The 19,025-nt window shown below is 36.1% G+C and overlaps 2 protein-coding genes across 2 annotated transcripts; both read right to left on the minus strand.

The window, feature by feature from the left end:
• Positions 1 to 248: 248 nt before the first annotated feature.
• Positions 249 to 1,937, minus strand: LOC149170829 (putative receptor protein kinase ZmPK1). The gene has a single exon (XM_089425739.1). The coding sequence runs from the start codon at positions 1,935 to 1,937 to the stop codon at positions 249 to 251; it is 1,689 nt and encodes a 562-aa protein (XP_089281865.1).
• Positions 1,938 to 2,358: 421 nt separating this feature from the next.
• LOC149170830 (UDP-glycosyltransferase 86A2-like) lies at positions 2,359 to 3,212 on the minus strand. The gene is made up of 2 exons (XM_089427373.1): positions 2,749 to 3,212; positions 2,359 to 2,600 (listed from the first exon to the last, which is right to left on the minus strand). The coding sequence occupies exons 1-2, from the start codon at positions 3,203 to 3,205 to the stop codon at positions 2,407 to 2,409; spliced, it is 651 nt and encodes a 216-aa protein (XP_089283499.1). The 5' UTR covers positions 3,206 to 3,212; the 3' UTR covers positions 2,359 to 2,406.
• Between the last annotated feature and the right edge of the window lie 15,813 nt (positions 3,213 to 19,025).

The following is a 19,025-nucleotide window of genomic DNA, read 5'->3' on the forward strand; positions in this document are numbered from 1 at the left end:
TAGAATACAACAGAATCAATGCTATTTGTGCTGAATTTATAAGTTTACAACAAAGAAAATTTGGCTTCCCTTGTTAGAGCTGAGTTGATTTGTGGCCTCACGATATCCAACGGCCTATTTAAGGGTATTCAAGCTAAGTGCAACTTTGGGGATTGGAGTTATTCTGCTCTAATATCAAAAAAGAAAAAGGTGAGTCGTGATCTGAACCACAAAATCTTCCATTACAAGACGAGTTAAGAAGTAAAAAATTACACCCAAAGAGAATCTGATGATGTAAAGGAATCAGGTTGAGAAAGCATTTCGACGGCCTGACTCATGGTTGGTCTCACATCCTTGTCTTGCTCGATGCAGAGCAGTGTTGTTTTCAGGATTCTCTTCACCTCTGCCGAATTAAAATCTCCATGCAACCTCGGATCCACCACTTCCTCAATCTCTCTCCCTTCCCTCATCATTGCAGAGACCCACTGAACCAGATGTCCTGTTGAACTGGATAACGAGCTTCTTCCGGTCACTATCTCTAACAAAACAATCCCAAAGCTATAAACATCCACCTTGGACGTGATTGGCAGATTCATTGCCCACTCCGGTGCTAAGTAACCCCGTGTGCCTCTAATTGTGGAGAAGGAGAATGAGTGATCTCTATCTACCAGCTTCGCCAACCCAAAGTCCGCAACCTTGGGACAAAAATTCATGTCCAGAAGTATGTTTTGGGGCTTGATGTCACAGTGCAGAATCCATTCCAAACATTCTTCGTGAAGGTAGGCTAACCCCTTGGCTGTGCCCACCGCAATCCCAAATCTTTCTTTCCAACCCAAAACTCTGTCATTGCCAACTTCTTGGCTTTCTACAGTCAGATACTTGTCTAGAGACCCATTTTCAATGTACTCGTAAACTAACAACCTGTGATTTCCTTCGGCACAGAAGCCAAACATATGAACTAAGTTCATGTGATGGACTCTCCCAATCACACTCACTTCTGCCCAGAACTGATCATGACCCTGGGATACTCCTGCCAGTCGCTTCACTGCTACCACCTCACCATCGGTCAGCACGCCTTTGTACACCGACCCAAAGCCTCCTTCTCCCAGTCTTATCTTGAAGTTATCTGTCACTTTCTTCAATTCTGCAAAGCTGAAGTTCTTGAATCCCCCGGGGATGTCTGAGTAGGCTAAACGTTCATAGCCAAGATCTCTATATGTTCTGGACATATACCACCAACCAAGTATTACGAAAAATAGCTCTGCAACACAAAATGCAATAGAAAAATATCTTAGCGCAGATTTGACAGTAGTGTTTCTTGTCTTGTGCCTTTTGTCTTCGTCCGTGGAAGGCGAACAGTTTAATGGCAAAGGCTTAGATGCACTGGTAATATTAGAAACAGTAGAATCATTGCTGGAAACTTTGATGTACATGTGGCCCGTCTGACCGGGAGATCGGTATCCACTGATCAGTAAATACTTAGGAAAACACAATCCGGTGCCATCCACGTAGACAAAGCCTTCACAACGGCTGTTATTCATGCACAAACATTTGCACTCTTCCAGCGTAATCTCAGCAGGCTGGGATAGATCGAAGTTAGGATAATTTGTATGTGTAAAATACAGAAGCTTTGTTCTATGCCCATCCAGTTCTTGATTCCGCTGGCAACCTTGGAACCAATTGGTGGAATCTTTCATGTGAAAACCAGGGGGACATGTACAACTGGGCTTTGGAGTGTATATGCACAGACCGTACATTCCACAGAAGCCATGAACTCTGCATTGATCACGGACCGCCATCCAAACAATGGTCCATGTACCTTTCTCTTCCACCAAACTGTATAGCCTCAGGTTTCCATCAATGTCCAGAGTTAATCTTCTCTTGGGGCCTTCTCCATAATCTGATGCCGCAATGTTAAACCCGTCGTTTGACCTGAAATTACCGGAGGCATTCAACATAGCTTGGACATATAATGTGTTTTGCCTGCCAGAAGGCCCGTAGTTGTCCTTCAATCCTGATTCGTCGTCGTAAATGAGTCGAAGAATGTTGTAGCTATCAAATTAGAGACGATAGTAGCCTGGTTTAAACATGCCCCTTCCCAATCTAGATATTAACTGCATTTTATTCCTGAGGGGTTAGAGTGGAAGAAGAGTATCGGTTGGATATTGGAAGCTTTTCGACACATGATCTGGAAGTTCGTCACATCAACCATACTACATATTATTTCCTCCAGTTGAGCTTTAGTCACATGAACCATACTCCCAAAGGAAACGTATACAACCGAACGATTAGGCTTTGCATCCAGCCACTCAGAACAGTCACATTCTGTCCAAATGCTCGTTTCAACTCTCATTTCCTTGGAATGTTCACCGTTCAAAAAACCTGAGGGAAGCAACGGACCAACATGCAGTACCGGAGGGTTCAAATTCACTTCCTTTCTTTCGAGATCGTCAAAAGAATTTCCAAGAACCCAATCTGCTTCGCGACATACCTGAAAGGACCTATGCATCCCATCAAGAATGGACTGTGACTCGGGGTCCGACGTATGAAGGACGGAAGATCTCTTGCTTCTAAGTTTGGTACGCCGGGAATAAAATCAATCGAAATGCTGCCCTCATCAGCTGCAGATAAATCGCACTGACGATAATTAAAATCCAAAATAAAATTAAACAAGATGCCTACTAATGAAGACCTGCGCAAATATATCTGCAAGCTTCTGTAAGCAGGATTTCAAACGAAAAAACTATTTAAAGCACCCAGAAACCTTACCGGTTCCTTCATAAAGATTGCAACGGAGATCCTCCAGCAGATGTGCGTGATAGTGGATCGAATAAAGAAAGGTAGGCTGTGGCGAAAACGAAATCCAGGGAATACCTAATTTCTTTGTGACTTCAAATGACCAGGAAAGTCCACTATCAGCTATGACACAAGAAATTGCCGGCCCTGTCTTGTTGAGATTTTGAAGGAGTCGTTCCAACTCTCCTGCCATATTATCTACAGAGCGCATAAAATCGATCAATCTGGCTGACCGATCGAAATCCAGAGGTAATCCATCAGAGATTTGAACAGAGCGAATATCAAGACCAACATTAAGCGCTTCCTTCTCAAGAGGGTCGTCTTGTTCAGCACTGTGATTGTTAGCCTTAGTGATCTGCTGGTGCCTGTGGTGCGTGTTAACGAACGTGACTGTAACACCTTTGGAAGCAAGTTTCTTCGCGAAGTGCATCACGGGAGTTATGTGACCTTGCAAGGATTGTGGATTGCGAGCCATTGGATTGTTCGATTGTGAGCTTCAACGTTCCTCGGCTACGGAAATAGGATCTGCCTAAGATTTCCCCCAGTGGCAATCTGAACAGAGTTTTTGCATAACAGGGCCACGTTCAATGCACAATAGAACTCAGAGGTGAAAAGAAGGCAAGACAACCAATATTTGGAAAAAGCAGTCAAAGTGCAGTGCATGCTTGCCAGATGCGATGTGCAGGACAACTGGCAGGGAAAAAGCAGTAAAAATATCTTCAAGAGTGACATAAAAGAATGGGAAAAGTAGTAAAGAAACTCAACCTATATTTGGAAAAAGTAGTCACACTTCAAATCAATGGTTGAAAGTGTCTCCCCTGATCTAACGGAGCACGGTAAAAGTGTTGACAATTGTTGATGCATAGGAAGGCCTATCGGCCTAATTATTATGTGATGTGGTTTATAAAGTAAGTTTATATAATTTTTTAAATAAAGTATATGATTACATCCATAAGTCAAAGACATTAGAACAAAAATAACCTATGCAATTAAGTAATTTAACGTATAGCGTAAGTTTATATAATTTTTTTAATAAAATATGATGATTAGCATACACTAGCATTAGAACACGGAGAACATACACAATTACGTAATTTAACGTACAGGAAGTAATAGCTTCACGAAAGATGATAAATGGTATCTTGTACAGATTGCTGTATAAATTACCAAACTTGTGATCATTGTTCATTTAAAATTACCTACTTATATATATTTTGATATTTTTTTTAAATTAAAATAAAAAAATTATAGTGTTTAAATGTAATACATGTTGTCAAAATGATTTAACTAAGCCAATTACAATGTACTCGCCAGTGGCAGGTATAATCCCTGAAAAATAATGTTTAAGAATTACTGGAAAAATTTCTACCAATGTGATCAGGAATCTTGAAGATATCTTCGCTTGCGCCATTAACGTGGACCCTCTTATTATATATATAAAATAGTAAGACAAGTTTTGCTCTATTTCTACTTAAAATGTCACTGAAAGATTTGGACTCTTTCAATTTATTTTTCACAACCCTAAAAAGTTGAGCCCATCGTCAATGTCAGAGACTACTGCGCAAGGTTCAGCATGATAGTTATAATAATATAACATTGAGAAATTTTGCATTTAGTAAACAGCTAATCCATTAACTAATGCATGAGGCTTTTAGCCCTCAGTCGGTAAAATAAGTGAAAATGGAGATGGGGTTTACACTGTATTAAATTAATCTAGAAAATGAAGGACAAGCCCATGTGTTTTCTTGGGCATAACTGTAAGCAAGAAAAGGGAAAAAACTTAAAGGAAGCATTCTCTGTGATATCGTGGGTGGTTGAATAGCATGCAACCAAGGAGAATGACACACAGTTACTCTGTTGGAAGTAGGAGATATTGATGCAGGAGGGAAGAGGTTCTCTCAATCATTCTCACTGATGCGTAGAGGCAGTAAAAAAGGAAGAACACATGCACATACATAGAAAGGAGGGGAATAAATCTCTCTCACACACACATAGAGGGAGAAATTTAGCAAAGTAAATATCAAAGAACACAGTGATCAAGATTTGGAGCAAGCGAACTAGCTAAGAAATCTTCAAAGAGGCTTGCTCGTTGAGCATTATAGGGGGCAATTTCTTGAACAAATCAGAGATCATGTATTGAAACACAGAACTCAGAAACTTTCCTTCATTCGATGATTGAACGGGTATTTATACATGATAGAGAAATTTCTAGAGTTTGATGGGGCGGTGGCTTCTTCAGGAATCTTGACCATTTGTCAATGAATTCTAGAAACTGTACCTGAAACATCTTGCTGAATTCTAGATTAATCCAGTGGCTGTAATAATGGTGAGTAGTTGGAATTAATTCCTTCCAACACTCCCCCTTAATTCCAACCATATAACAAATATATAAGACACTGTAAACATACTCTTAATTGACATGCCTACCTAGGCTTACACTATAATCTTGATTCTCTGAAACACATAACTTACTTCTACAAAACTCAAATTTTGCCTTCCCAAGAGGCTTAGTGAATATGCCAGCTACATTCTCATTTGTATTACAGTACATGATCGCATTCACTAAAAAAAAAAAGTGACCTTATCCACATACCTAATCGGATTGAAATATTTGTATTTCAATGGATCTGGGAATTACATGAACTGGTCTATAATTCCGTTGGTTGATAATAGACTCTGATCAATAATACATGTGACATTCTTAATCAAATTATAAATATCCTGATCCTTATTTATGATCCATCCAGAAAAAAGGTATGGTCTCGACCCATCAGTCCTCTCTGATCGAATCCAAACTGAATCTGAAGAATTGGTAGAAATTCTTTAATCGGTCAGAATGTTCGTCCCTTTACCCGGCCTAATAAGAGGAGTTGTTCATCCCCAAAGGTGCGGGTAAGGTTGTATCCTAGCCACTTTAGCACCTCGAACCTTTCCGGCCCGATCTCTGCTAAGGAATAGGGAGAAGGTGTTAGAGAAATTTCTTTTGATTGGACCTTTTCTCTTACAAAATGATATTGTGTGTCTATATTGTTTTGACCTTTCATGACATACATGGTTGTTCCCCAGTTTGATGGTGCTTTGATTGTAACATCTGATCATTGTAGGTTCTTGTTATCCTTCACCAATATCTTCAAGTATTCTTCTAAGCCATATAGTTTCGCAGGTGCTACTACATAATGCTTTATATTCTGCTTCAGTTGATGACAAGGAAACTGTTGCCTGTTTCTTGCTGCTCCATGATATGGCTCCTGATCCTATGTTGAAGATGTATCCAGTGGTGGATTTCCTGTCATCTGGATTTCCAGCCCAATCAAAATCAGAATGACCTGTCAATTCAACATTACAAGCATTAGTATATTCAATACCAAAATTGATAGTTCCCTTTAAGTATCGAAGGACCCTTTTTGTAGCTATCCAATGGCTTTCATGAGGCTTAGCCATGAATTGACTAAGTATGCTTACTGCATAAGCAATGTCTGGTCTGGTGGTAGTGAGATAATTCAGACTTCCCACTAATTGTCGATACAATGTTCCATTCACCTCTTTTGTTCCATCATCACTTCTTAATTTGATATTTTGTTCCAATGGAGTACTCACTGCTTTACATTCATTCATATGAAATCTCTTTAGTACTTCATTTGTATATTTGCTTTGTGTGATTATGGTTCTTCCACCATTTCTACATACTTCAAGACCTAGACAATAGTGCATTTCACCAAGATCCTTCATCTCGAATTACTGTGATAACTTTATTTTTATATCTATAATTAATTTATCAGCACTCCCTGTTATTATTATATCGTCAATATATATAGAAAGTAATACTATATCCCTATTTCTCTCTGTCTTGACATACAAATTAGGATCATTTTTACTCCTTTTAAATCCTTGCTGGAAGAAGAATTTGTCGATTTTCTCATATGAATATCTAGGGGCCTGTTTTAGTCCATATAAGGCCTTTTTTAACTTGCATACAAGATGTTCTTGACCCTTCTTTACAAATCCTTCTAGTTGAACAAGATAAATTTCTTCCTTTAAGTCACCATTTAGAAAAGTTGACTTTACATCTAATTGATGTAGTTTCCAATCATATTTAGTTGCCAATGCTATCATTATTCTGATTGTATTTATTTTTGCAACTGGAGCAAAGGTATCTTCATAATCTTTACCTTCTTTTTGTGAATAACCTTTTGCAACCAATCTTGCCTTATACTTGTCTATGCTACCATCTACATTAAATTTTGTCTTGTACAACCATTTTGATCCTATGGGAACTTTATTTTCAGGTAATTCTGTTAATTCCCAAGTTTCATTTTTTATTATAGAGTCATACTCTTCTTTCATAGCTTCCATCCATTCTTTATGATTTTTGGCTTGTTCATAATTTAAGGGCTCAAAAACAGTCATTACTTGAGACATTAAGGCATAATCTTTATACTTGATGGGGGCTTGAATATGTCGTGTTGACCTTCTTAGAGGTTCATTACTTTGTGGAGTACCTTCTCCTTTTCTTCTCTGTGGAGTGGCTTTATCACTTCTTTGTGGACTTTGATCCCTTGATGTGTCTTTTGGCATGTCCATGTGTTCTAGTTCTTGGGTTGATTTCTCAACTTCTTCTTCATTAAAGTTTTCATAAGAAGACTACCATGTATTATGTTCATGTTTATTTATTTGTTTATCTACATGCTCATGAAATATAACATCTCTATTTGCAAAGACCTTGTGCGTGCTTGGATCATACATTTTATATGCTTTTTGATCAGTGCAATATCCAATAAAAATACATTTTATGGCTTTGGCATGTAACTTTCTCCTATCCTCTTTAGGAATATGAGCAAAGGCCTTGCATCCAAATATCCTTAAATGATTAACTTTAGGTTTAAAGCCATAAAATGCTTCAAATGGTGTTTTGTCCTCAAGATACTTAGTAGGGCTTCTATTTTTAAGATATACCGCTGTATTAATGGCTTCAGCTGAAAAACTATTAGAAAGTCCTTTACTTTTTATCATACTTCAAGCACATTCAACTAATGTTCTATTCTTTCTTTCTTTCAGCTATTCCATTTTGTTGAGGTGTATGTGGTACTGTAAATTGTTGTATAATTCCATTTTGTTTGCAATATTTGATAAAAGCTCCTTAAGTGTATTCACCACCTTTATCTGATTGAAGAATTTTAATGTTCTTTCATGTTTGCTTTTCAAACATATTTTTGAATTCTTTAAAGTATTCAAACACATCACTTTTGTTTCTTATAAAGTATACCCAGGTGTATTTAGTGCTATCATCAATAAATATAAGGAAGTAATATGCTCCACCAAGTGATGTAGTTTGCATTGGACCACATACATCAGTATGCACCAGTTCAAGTATTTCACGTTTTCTTCTATTTTCATGCACATAAAATTCTTCCCTATGTTGTTTTCCTAGTGCACAAATTTCACATTCAAAGTGTTCACCCTTTATAATTGGAAGACCTTCTACCATCAATTTATTTTGTAGTAACATTAGGTCATTATGATTTAAGTGTCCATACCTTTGATGCCAAAGCTCTATAGTTGACATGCCTATTGATGCCAAAGCTCTATAGTTGACATGCCTGTTGATGCCAAAGCTTAATGCCCATTCTTCATTACATCCAACTTGTATAAACCTCCAACTCTCATTCCTTTTGCAACACTGCACATCCTTTACCAAACAATGTGATTTCACAAATTCAACTTTTAAATGTTGGTCTGTGATAGTAGAGACTGATATTAAGTTCTTCTTTAATCCAGGAACATACATCACATTTTGAATTTGTTTTTCTTGTCCATTAGGCATCATAACACTTATATTACCATATCCTTTAATTTCATGTGATTTATTATCTCCTAAATAGATGTTTCCTCCCTTATTAATCTCATGATAAGTATCAAACTAATCTCTTTTGCATGACATATGGATTGATGCACCAAAATCTATAAACCAAGCATTATCATCATCAGTTTCTGCTGATAAAGTAGTATTGGACAAAAATAGTTTAAGATTGCTAACATCTTGACTAATTGCTTCATCTCTATCAACATAATTTCCTGAATGCCTTCTTTATTTAAATTGATCAGACCTCCTTTTCATGCAATTCTTAGAAAAATGACCAGGTTTTCCACAGTAATAACACACATCATCTCTACTTGATTTGGCATTTGTCCTCGGTAAAGGGGTACCTTGAAATGATTTTACCTGTGGCTTTTTGCCTTTATTTTTCTCCCACTGTTTACCTTTGAAGGACTTCTTCCCTTTGGCCATCAATGCTAAATCTGAATTAGGAGAATTCTGTTTAATGCTTCTTCTCCGCTCTTCTTCCTGCATAAGTATACCTGCCAACTCATCAAAAGTAGGAGCCTTCTCTCTAGCTGAAAGACCAGTTATAAACATTTGATATTCATCAAGCATTCCACTTAATGTCATAGTAACCAAGTCTGTACTAGATACTGATTCACCAATGTCACCTAGTTTATCCTTTAGATCTTTAATTCTAGAAATGAAATCACTAACACTTTCATTTTCTTCCATCTTAATTGAAAGAAGCTTACTCTTTAAATACAATATTTGATTTGTAGTCTTCGTCTCATACAAATTTTTGAGTGTGTCCCATGTCTCCGTGGATGTTTTGCACTCTCTAATGTCTGGAATAATGTTGTCCTTAACCGTCATCCGCAGAAGCACCTTTGCTTTGTTTTCACGTTGCTCCCAATCTTGAATTGCAGCATCTGTGGCTTGAGGGGACACTAGCTTAACTTCAGCTCCAGACACAATCGCTCATGTATTGTTGCCTTCCATCAAAGTCTGCAACTTAAACTTCCAATTTGCATAATTTTCACCATCTAACTTGTTAGAGTCAGATATATAAGATTCAGCCAATATATTAGCCATTGCCAAAAATTACTAATTTCTATAAATCCTCAATTTTTTTTTTTATCCAATATATGGTTGCCTTCTCTTCTTCCTTTTTTTTTTTTATTTACTATGTTCTCAAAACAGTTATGCTGTAATCAATGACTCACTTCAAAATGCAATCAAATAAAACAACCATTTCCAAGATTTGTTGATAGTTCGATAGGAGAATGCTGAAGATCCAGTGACAAATAACAAAACGACTTTACCTAACTAGCCAAATTCTCCATGTAAATATAAGTGCAAGATATTCACTGCACAATAGACAAGACTAATAACGGTGATATAGTTTTAGTTATCAACATATGACGTAATATGCCCAAAATCATGTTCTTGCACACCTGTCAATTATCTTTCAACTGGTAGTTTTTACCCGTGAAAACTACTACAAATTTCCATGGCCTAGAAATATGTATCATCCAAACCACTCAAAATGTCGCTGCTTTGAGTATTTCCTTGGCACTGGAAACTTCGAAATTTAGACCTTCTTCAATATTTGCAAGAACAGTTAAGCACATGGACAGAACTTTAACACACAAAAACAGTTAAACACATAACTTCAAATGGGCGCTTGTCCTTCTTGACAGCCCTTGATGTTGCAGACGCAGCTCAGCGAACAGCTATACTTTTAGAAGGATTCACAAAAACAGGAAGAAAATAACATACACATCAATATTTCAACCAGAGATACGTGTTACCTCCAGACAGTGGACATACAGCACTACGCTCCGCAGTAGTCTACACACCAAAAGCAGATCACACCATATGTGGAGGTTTGCCGTTACACCAAAACCCGCAGGTTTTGGTAAACATTACAAGCCAGTAACTAGGATCCCCAAGGTGGAAATTACGGATTCTATAGAGGTGCGGTGATTCTTCCAACACCCCCCCTCAAACGCAACTTGGGGGAATCGAACCTGGTTCCATGCTCTGATACCATGTGGAGGTTTGCCGTTACACCAAAACCCGCAGGTTTTGGTAAACATTACAAGCTAGTAACTAGGATCCCCAGGGTGGAAATTACGGATTCTATAGAGGTGCGGTGATTCTTCCAACACCATATCACAGAAAGCAGATCACACCACGAACTCTCCAAGACCGCACTCTCCACCACAGCGGCTGCTGCAACGCTCCTCCAACTCAGACTCAGCTATCCTCCAATGGCGCTTACTGTTAACTCCAACTCACAGCACACAGCTCCAACTCACAGCACACAACCGAGCCTTCAGACTTACTGCCTCCTTTACACGGCTCACCAACACCGAGCTCACAGCTCTTTACTAGCACTCAACCTCACACCTGCTCTAATACCAAATCAGAGATCATGTATTGAAACACAGAACTTAGAAACTTGCCTTCATTCGATGATTGAACAGGTATTTATACATGACAGAGAAATTTCTGGAGTTTGATGGGGAGGTGGCTTCTTCGGGAAGCTTGCCCATTTGTCAATGAATTCTAGAAAATGTACCTGCAACATCTGCTGAATTCTAGATTAATCCAACGGCTGTAATAATGGTGGGTAGTTGGAATTAATTTCTTCCAATAGAATAAAGGTTGGAGAACCCATAAGGGAGCTTAAGGATTGATGAAACTATTGGTTAAGGAAGAGACACTCTAGTATTTTTGAGGATTGTTGAAGCACCAGAAGTTTCCTTGGGGCTAAATATCTTGTGTTGGACTAACTGATGAAATACTTGGAGAGGTGGTTTCTTTACCCAAACAATATCTTATCCAACAGATGAAACTACCCTTCTGGTGGACGAAGGTAGGGTGGTCTTGTGGCATCTTGTTTCAGCCTTTTTCTTGTTGGATATTCCCCTCGGAAGCACTCCACCTCAAGCTTTGGAATTTGGCTTCTCGATGATAGCTTCAAGTAACTGTGGTTGTAGCTCATCTATGGTTGGGTGGAGAGTTTATTTACCAATCTTAGTTGTTGAGCACACTTTAATAATATAATTATACTCAAGCTCTTGCATTTTGAATGTCATTCCTATGTTTAATGCATTGGGATTAATGCCTCTAATGATATTGGTTCACCGTGTTGCTTTAATGCATTGATGTGTTGAGGAAATGAATTCTTGTGTAATGATAATATTTGTGCCATGGATGAGGAATGATTCATCTCTAGAGGATTGATATACTTATGGTTGTTTATCTCTTCATGTATTCATTATTATATGCTAGCACCAGGCTATTAATTTACTTAAGTTAATGTCCATGGGGGGAATCTAGCATGGAAATGTCTTGTAGATGCCTAGAATACAATCTTAGAAATAGTTTATTTTTGTATTCATACTGAGCATGCAAATTGGCCTAAATGGCTTGCATATAAGTATACTCAACCTCTTGCATTTTGAATGTCATGCCTATGTTTAATGTGTTGGGATTAATGCCTCTAATGATATTGGTTCGCTGAGTTGCTTTAATGCATTGATGTGTTGAGGAAATGAATTCTAGTGTAATGATAATCATTGTGCCATGGATGAGGAATGGTTCATCTCTAGAGGATTGATATACTCATGGTTGTTTATCTCTTCATGTATTCATTATTATATGCTAGAACTAGGCTATTAATTTACCTAAGTTAATGTCCACGGGGAAAATATAGCATGGAAATGTCTTGTAGATACCTAAAATACAGCCTTAGAAATAGTTTATTTGTGTATTCATCCTGAGCATGCAAATTGGCCTAAATGGCTTGCATATGAAGAGATGGGTGGATCTCTATAAGGTTCATCATTTGGTTGCACTATTGATGGAATGGTTCAGTTCATGTGTATACTCTGAGCTTGAATTCAATCTAATTGGTTGAGCATGAAGGATGATAAAATCCTTGTTCCTGGATTTAAGACCTCTATGGTTAATATCTTGTAATTTAGAAATCGGAGAACCCACAGTAAAAACCATTTTTCTGTCAACGTTTCAAATCCCAACAGGGATCCATCATCAGCACTATTTTTGAATGTTGATAGTAGAAGAGCTCAATTGCAAGATTTAAATAGTTATGAGGTGAGCTTGTTTTGTTTTAAGGAAAAAATGAAGGTCGGCTGCTAATAATGATCTGCTAATCCTTGTTGTCGGAATCCTCTCTAAGTGGTTTAATGACCTGCATAACCAACATGTATATCCAGTTGGTATTTCTTCATAAGCCTAGAAGGATTACCAATTATATATATATATATATATATATATATATATATATATATATATATATATATATATATATATATATATACTTGTAGACTAGAGTTTGAGTTGGGTCAAGATTTTTCTAATCTTAGAAGAGACAATGTCGTATTATATGCATATATTTAAACATGTGCATGTAGAGGTATAATAGTCATGGTTGCATTTCATTTAAGGATAGGATGTCAAGAGGAAACATGGCCTAAGTGTGAGAAAATGCAGAATGGTTTGGACCTTTTAAGGTTGGGAAACCCCACAAAACTTGTCCAGCCGAGAGACCCAACTAAGTGGTTAGGCTCGACCTTAGTCGGGGTCAGAGCTTTGACAAGATCGAATTTGAAGGGTTGGGAGCTAGGCTAGGTCAAGGGTCGGGACTTAGGGTAGATTCATGTACAAAGTCATAGCAAGAGTTAAGTTTCCTAGATTCACAGATTAGGCTGACCTATAACTACCTAGATGAGTGTCTCTATCCACATGGAGTTATCCACAGTGGCAAGACTGCAATGTAGGATGCAACAAGGGTTTTACCTAGTTGCCACGTGGGAACCATTGATGATGTAGTAAGCTTACAATGGGACTATCTTTGGATGGTTATATCATTTGATCCATAAGTCGAATTGAGGCAAATTTTGTATCATTGAAAAGGTCTCAACAAGACAAACACAACAATGATAGCCATTTTTTGTTATGAGAGAGTAAAAAATGATTGAAAATTTAGACCCCATTTCCATAAATGAACCATGTAGATTGAGCCAGCATAGTAACAACCTCGTTCTAACCTTATTTGGGGTAAGGGGTGGTGTAAGAGATTCCTGGTTCAACACTTGGATTGGATCGACTCTATCAGAGAAGATCTTTAGACAAAGTTTCAACCTTAGATCTTATTGATAAACTAGTGCCATGTTACAACTTAACAGAGTAGTATATCCAGTGCTTGGATCTTTGGAGGTAGGGTCGGGCTCTAGCTCAGAGCATCATAGTAGAATATGGATAAGGTTATATGCAATTTAAATCATTTGATTTTGACTTGTATGCAAGTTGTAAGGATGATATTATATGATTGATTTTATTAGAAAATGAAATGGTACTATGTGATTTTACTTTTGGCATGTTAAAGGTCTGGACAGTCTATTGTTGTGACCATGGATGCTTGTTATGTATGTAGCTATGCAAAACTACCTACCTAGCTTGTGCATGATTGTTTAAGTGGTGTGTTCCTAGAAACTTGGGAGGAGTGAGCATGTGAATGCTCCTATGATATGAGGGATTTTGGGGAAATCCCTATGTTTCTAGTGAAGGTGTTGGTTATGGCACTATGATCATGGCTTGCATATTGATTGTTTGCTTATGCAAGTGAATGCTAGGTGTAGCATTGTGATGGAATGGTCATGAATTGATTGAATATATATATATATATCTATATATATATATATATATATTTTGAAGGTTTCGGTTATGGCACTATGATCATGGCTTGCATATTGATTGTTTGCTTGTGCAAGCGAATGCTAGGTGTAGCATTGTGATTGAATGGTCATGAATTGATTGTATATATATATATATATATATATATGATGTGACATGTGGTTATCTAATTAAGTGACCTTTGAAATTGCAGATGCCATGATAGCTAGCCCTGGTAAAGACGTTGGACGGAATGGCTATGGAAGGTTTCGACATGAGAACTCATATTGAAAACCAATAATGATGGATAAATTTAAATTACTAGTAATGGACGTGATTAAGGATTGAATTCTAAAACATGTAAGAGCAAGATAGTAAACTTGCTGACATGAATGTATATGTAATTCTAAATTTTAAAGTCAAGCTAATATAGTTGTTAATGGTGACTTAGCTTGAGACATGTGACTGACAAACGAGATACATGAACAACTACAGGGATTGTGCTTGGTCTAGCCTAGAGAAATGGTAACTCGTAGATTTAATTATAGTATTCCATTAATACACTAACAACTGAGTGTATGTGGCAGCACATAGCAAGACTTAGTGGCAACAAATGAGAGTTTGTATTCTGGTAGAGCATATGAGGAGAAATACCAATCCCATCAAGGAACAATAACATTCAAGAACTTGAAGATTGAGCTGAGGGGCTTAAATTTCAAACTAAATAACTCCAAGGAAAAAATCTTAGAGCTTACTAGGAAGCAACAAAGGCTGGACAAGATGAAATCAAGGCTGCAAAGACACTTGCAGTAATCGACACAATGGGATTTTCTCTCAAAAGAGGAAGGTTATGCTAGCAGAAAGAGGCCTTGTGAGGCTGAAAAGGAGAAGAGGATATTTTCTTGTTGGTGTTGTGGAGAAAATCATCTTAGAAATGATTATACTCATAGGCGAAAGAGAAAGAAAATAGCCCCTTTGAGCCACAAGGACATGAATCAGCGATGCAGGATGCTGAGAAGGAGGAGGGGGCATTCCCTCAAGCTCCTTGATATATACACATGTGTGATGAAAATATCCCTTGTGAACTATTGGGAAATGTAAGACTTAAAAGTTGTTGTGAACCTTGTAACGAAGTCTTGAACTAATTTTGGTATGTGAACACATACACACACAAGCACACTTGTATGATGGCTGGGACTGCCATGAATACTAGACTCATGGGGATTAAATTGATTTTGGGAACTATTTTATTTTAACACTTATACATTGTCACTTTAATTTATTAACTTCATAGATTGATATTATTTTGATTGTACATTTGTGTATGGCTATGTTGTTATATCAAAATATCCCCTTGTGATTATGGTTGTGATTTCCCTTTTGTATTGGTTGTTCTTGCCTTTTTATTTTTTTCCTTTCTATGTTATGCTTTGGGCTCAAGAAAATTGGGGAGTGTGGCAGGAAAGCCACGGAGCTTTGGTAAGCGAGTTGAGTCAAACTCAGGAGAGAATACAACTTGAGAAATGCCTACGCATGAGGGAAATGAGGAAGGTTGGAAAGGGGTAGTTCATGATTGGTGTGGACAAAAACTTGTTGATGTTGGGAAAACGTGTCGAAACATACCTACTTGGCAGTGTTTCTCCTGAATGTGATTGCAGGCATAAATGAAGAAATGTGCATGGCTCGAACGTAACAATGAAAATATTATTAGCAAAATAAAATAAAATCTAGAAGCATTAATGCTAATAGCAAAGTGAAAGGAAAGGAATTTTGGAAAATGAATTCCCTTGACTTATGCGTGCTTTGTATATAATTATGTATTATATACATGATCATATTAATATATATATATATGAAAATCCCTCTTAACTATCACTTCAAATCTTAATTTATATTCTTAATCACAAAAAAATAAAAAAAAATAGAGAATAAAAGAATAAATAATTGATAATAGTTTATGTGGATGATGAATAAATATATAAGCAAACGTTTCATTGTTTCGCTAAACGTTCTATCGGACTGCTAGGAAGATTTGAACATTCAGTTATCAACGTTCGATTTATTGGTTTGGCCTACGAAATATCTCACCTAAAGGGATAGGGGATGTAAACTGAAATGCATACGAGTTTTATGCATATAAACTAGCCCAGTTTAATGCACTGGAGTTATGCTACTGCTCATCATTCAATACAATAAATATATTTTTATTTTTATTTATTCATTTAATAAAAACAACGGGAAGATCATCTAAATGCTTCTAACCTGACAGTCATTACTTCAACGATATCTCGAACTCTGCCGAAAATGTTGAAAGAAACACAACGGAAACTGCATCGACATCCCTGGAATCCAACCGCAATTAATTGAATGATATACGGAAAATTTGGTTAAATCTGTATGCGCTCACAGCCACAATATTAATAATTGTCAACCATATGGCATATTAATGGTTGAAAATAACATTATGCAAAGGTAAATATTCCTATTTCATTGATCGTTGGAACGAGAACTATGTACAACACTCATGCAAGTTACTTATTAATGAAGAAAATGATGGATATATCACGTAGTCCATCTTATGTAAATATTTATGTAAGAAAGGGTAGCATTTGATGTTAGGCACGTTGAATTCATATTTTGTTTGGGAAAATCTTATATTTCTCTACCATGAAAAATTCCGCTAATTCCGCTAATTAATTTCATGTTAGAGTTGAATTGAATATGAATAACATGATGAATAATTATTATGTACGAAAGTGTACCCTTTCCTAGTATTTCATTCCATCTAAGGCACGTTGAATTCTTATTTTGTCAAGGAAAAATCCAAATCTCTCTAGCATGTTCGTATACGTGGAGTTTATAAAAATTCATGGTAGAGCTAAATTTAATTTAATGTGAATAACATGATGAATGGTTAAATAAATGCCTCCTGATGGGAAGATATATTGGCCGTGTCTAGAAGCTTAAACTGGACACGTCGGGCCCAGCCCATATTGCCCTTAACTACAACCAATAATAGAGTCTTGCTATTTATTATTGCTTTTATTTCATTTAGTTCAATAAAATATATTTAATTTAATATTTATTACGATTTATAAATAAATATATATTAATCTAATTTATATGAATTGTATCCGTATAAATTGTTTAAATTTTATATCGACATTGAAACTGACGTGAATGATGCTATCAACAATTCAATACGTTCTACCCGTAGATTTCGGACATAATAAAACATAAATGATGGCACCAACCATCGTAGCCTAAAACGCCATGAAAAGATGTAATGCATTGAATGTAGAAGTAATATTGTTTTGTAGACTGTCATGTGGATGTCTTATCTAGAAACTGTAGAAATTGATGCTATAGGAAACAACTATATCATTTTTAATTCAATGTTGAATAAATTTGATGTTGAGGAAACAATTATATCATTTTAAATTGAAGGTCGGATAAGCATATGTTCATAATTCAAATTTCTTATGGAAATTTTACGGAGGGAATTTTATATTAAAGTTTAAAAATTAGGAGGGAATTTTTTGAAAACATTTTTTAAAAATATTTAAATTTTTAATGATTTTATATTATTTAATATAAAATTTTGGTGATTTTTGAGGTAAAATAATTTTGTACATTAAAATTTGGGAAAATTGGCCAAAAAGCATGCAAAATTAACCAACTTGCTAATATTTTTCCCTAAATATATTTCATTTTTCGAAAAATTAATTATATTTTATATATATATATATATATATATATATATATATATATATATTCACTTTATTTTTATTATTGAGAATTCTAAATTTTATTACAATACCATGATTTATCCCTCTTACATGGTAAAAAAAATCATAGCATATATATATATATATAACACTCAAAATATTTTATATATATTTTATTTTCATTTAATTTTATAAAAAAAAATTCATTTAAGTTGAAAAGCAAAAAGGACAATACCCATTGATATAAATCACAATCATCTATCGTGACTACTATAGCCTATTATGAGAAAAATCTTATAGTAGACCATAAAATGAAATATTTAAATTAAAAATTAATAATAATAATAAGACATAATCTCAACCCAATTAAAAAATAATAAAAATAACAAATATATTCATTTTGATTAGCTATTATTTAATTACTAATATTGTAATTTTTTTATTAGTAAAATTACAGATTTATAATATTTTTTTTCTAAGTTAGAAGCCATTGTATCATAGAAACTGTACAAAAATTACATGCTTACAGGACTTAGCTAGCTCGATACAATATAGAACTAGTAGCAAAAGAGACTGACAGGTACAAAATTTTACCAGGTAGGATCATTTTCCCTTGTGGGTGAAAGAAAATTACTTACTGAATAGTATACCACAACAAAAAAGACATAACAAAATCATAAGGGTCGAAAACTGAAAAGGACCTAAAGCATAAGAGGATCCTAAATGATGTCACTAACTAATTTTTGGGGTTCGACGTGCCATGCTTGAGTTTAGGAGGATCTTCGCATACCACTAGAGTGGGTCAATAATAATCTTCGTCATTGAGAAGAGGGAGCATATTTAGCGGAGGGTGCCGAGTTGGCTCGTGTTGCATTGTGGGATGACGATGTTATTTTTGTTGATGTTGCATTGTTGGTCGAGGATGGGTGACATTGCCTTGGACTCTACTATCAACTCCCTTGCAAATAGATGTTCCAAGATCCTCAAGAACGTTC

This window comes from Pinus tabuliformis, chromosome 4_2 (genome assembly GCF_031772625.1).
Source record: "Pinus tabuliformis cultivar Carrire ecotype Pingquan chromosome 4_2, CPIR1, whole genome shotgun sequence".
NCBI lineage: Eukaryota > Viridiplantae > Streptophyta > Pinopsida > Pinales > Pinaceae > Pinus > Pinus tabuliformis.

What these genes read in the sequence shown, in the direction of transcription:
- LOC149170829 (XM_089425739.1), bottom strand. Translation starts at nt 1,937, where the DNA reads ATGTTGAATGCCTCCGGTAATTTCAGGTCAAACGACGGGTTTAACATT.
- LOC149170830 (XM_089427373.1), bottom strand. Translation starts at nt 3,205, where the DNA reads ATGCACTTCGCGAAGAAACTTGCTTCCAAAGGTGTTACAGTCACGTTC. An exon ending in CAATCTTTATGAAGGAACCG is followed by an intron (nt 2,601 to 2,748) that starts GTAAGGTTTCTG and finishes ATTTATCTGCAG; the next exon opens with CTGATGAGGGCAGCATTTCG.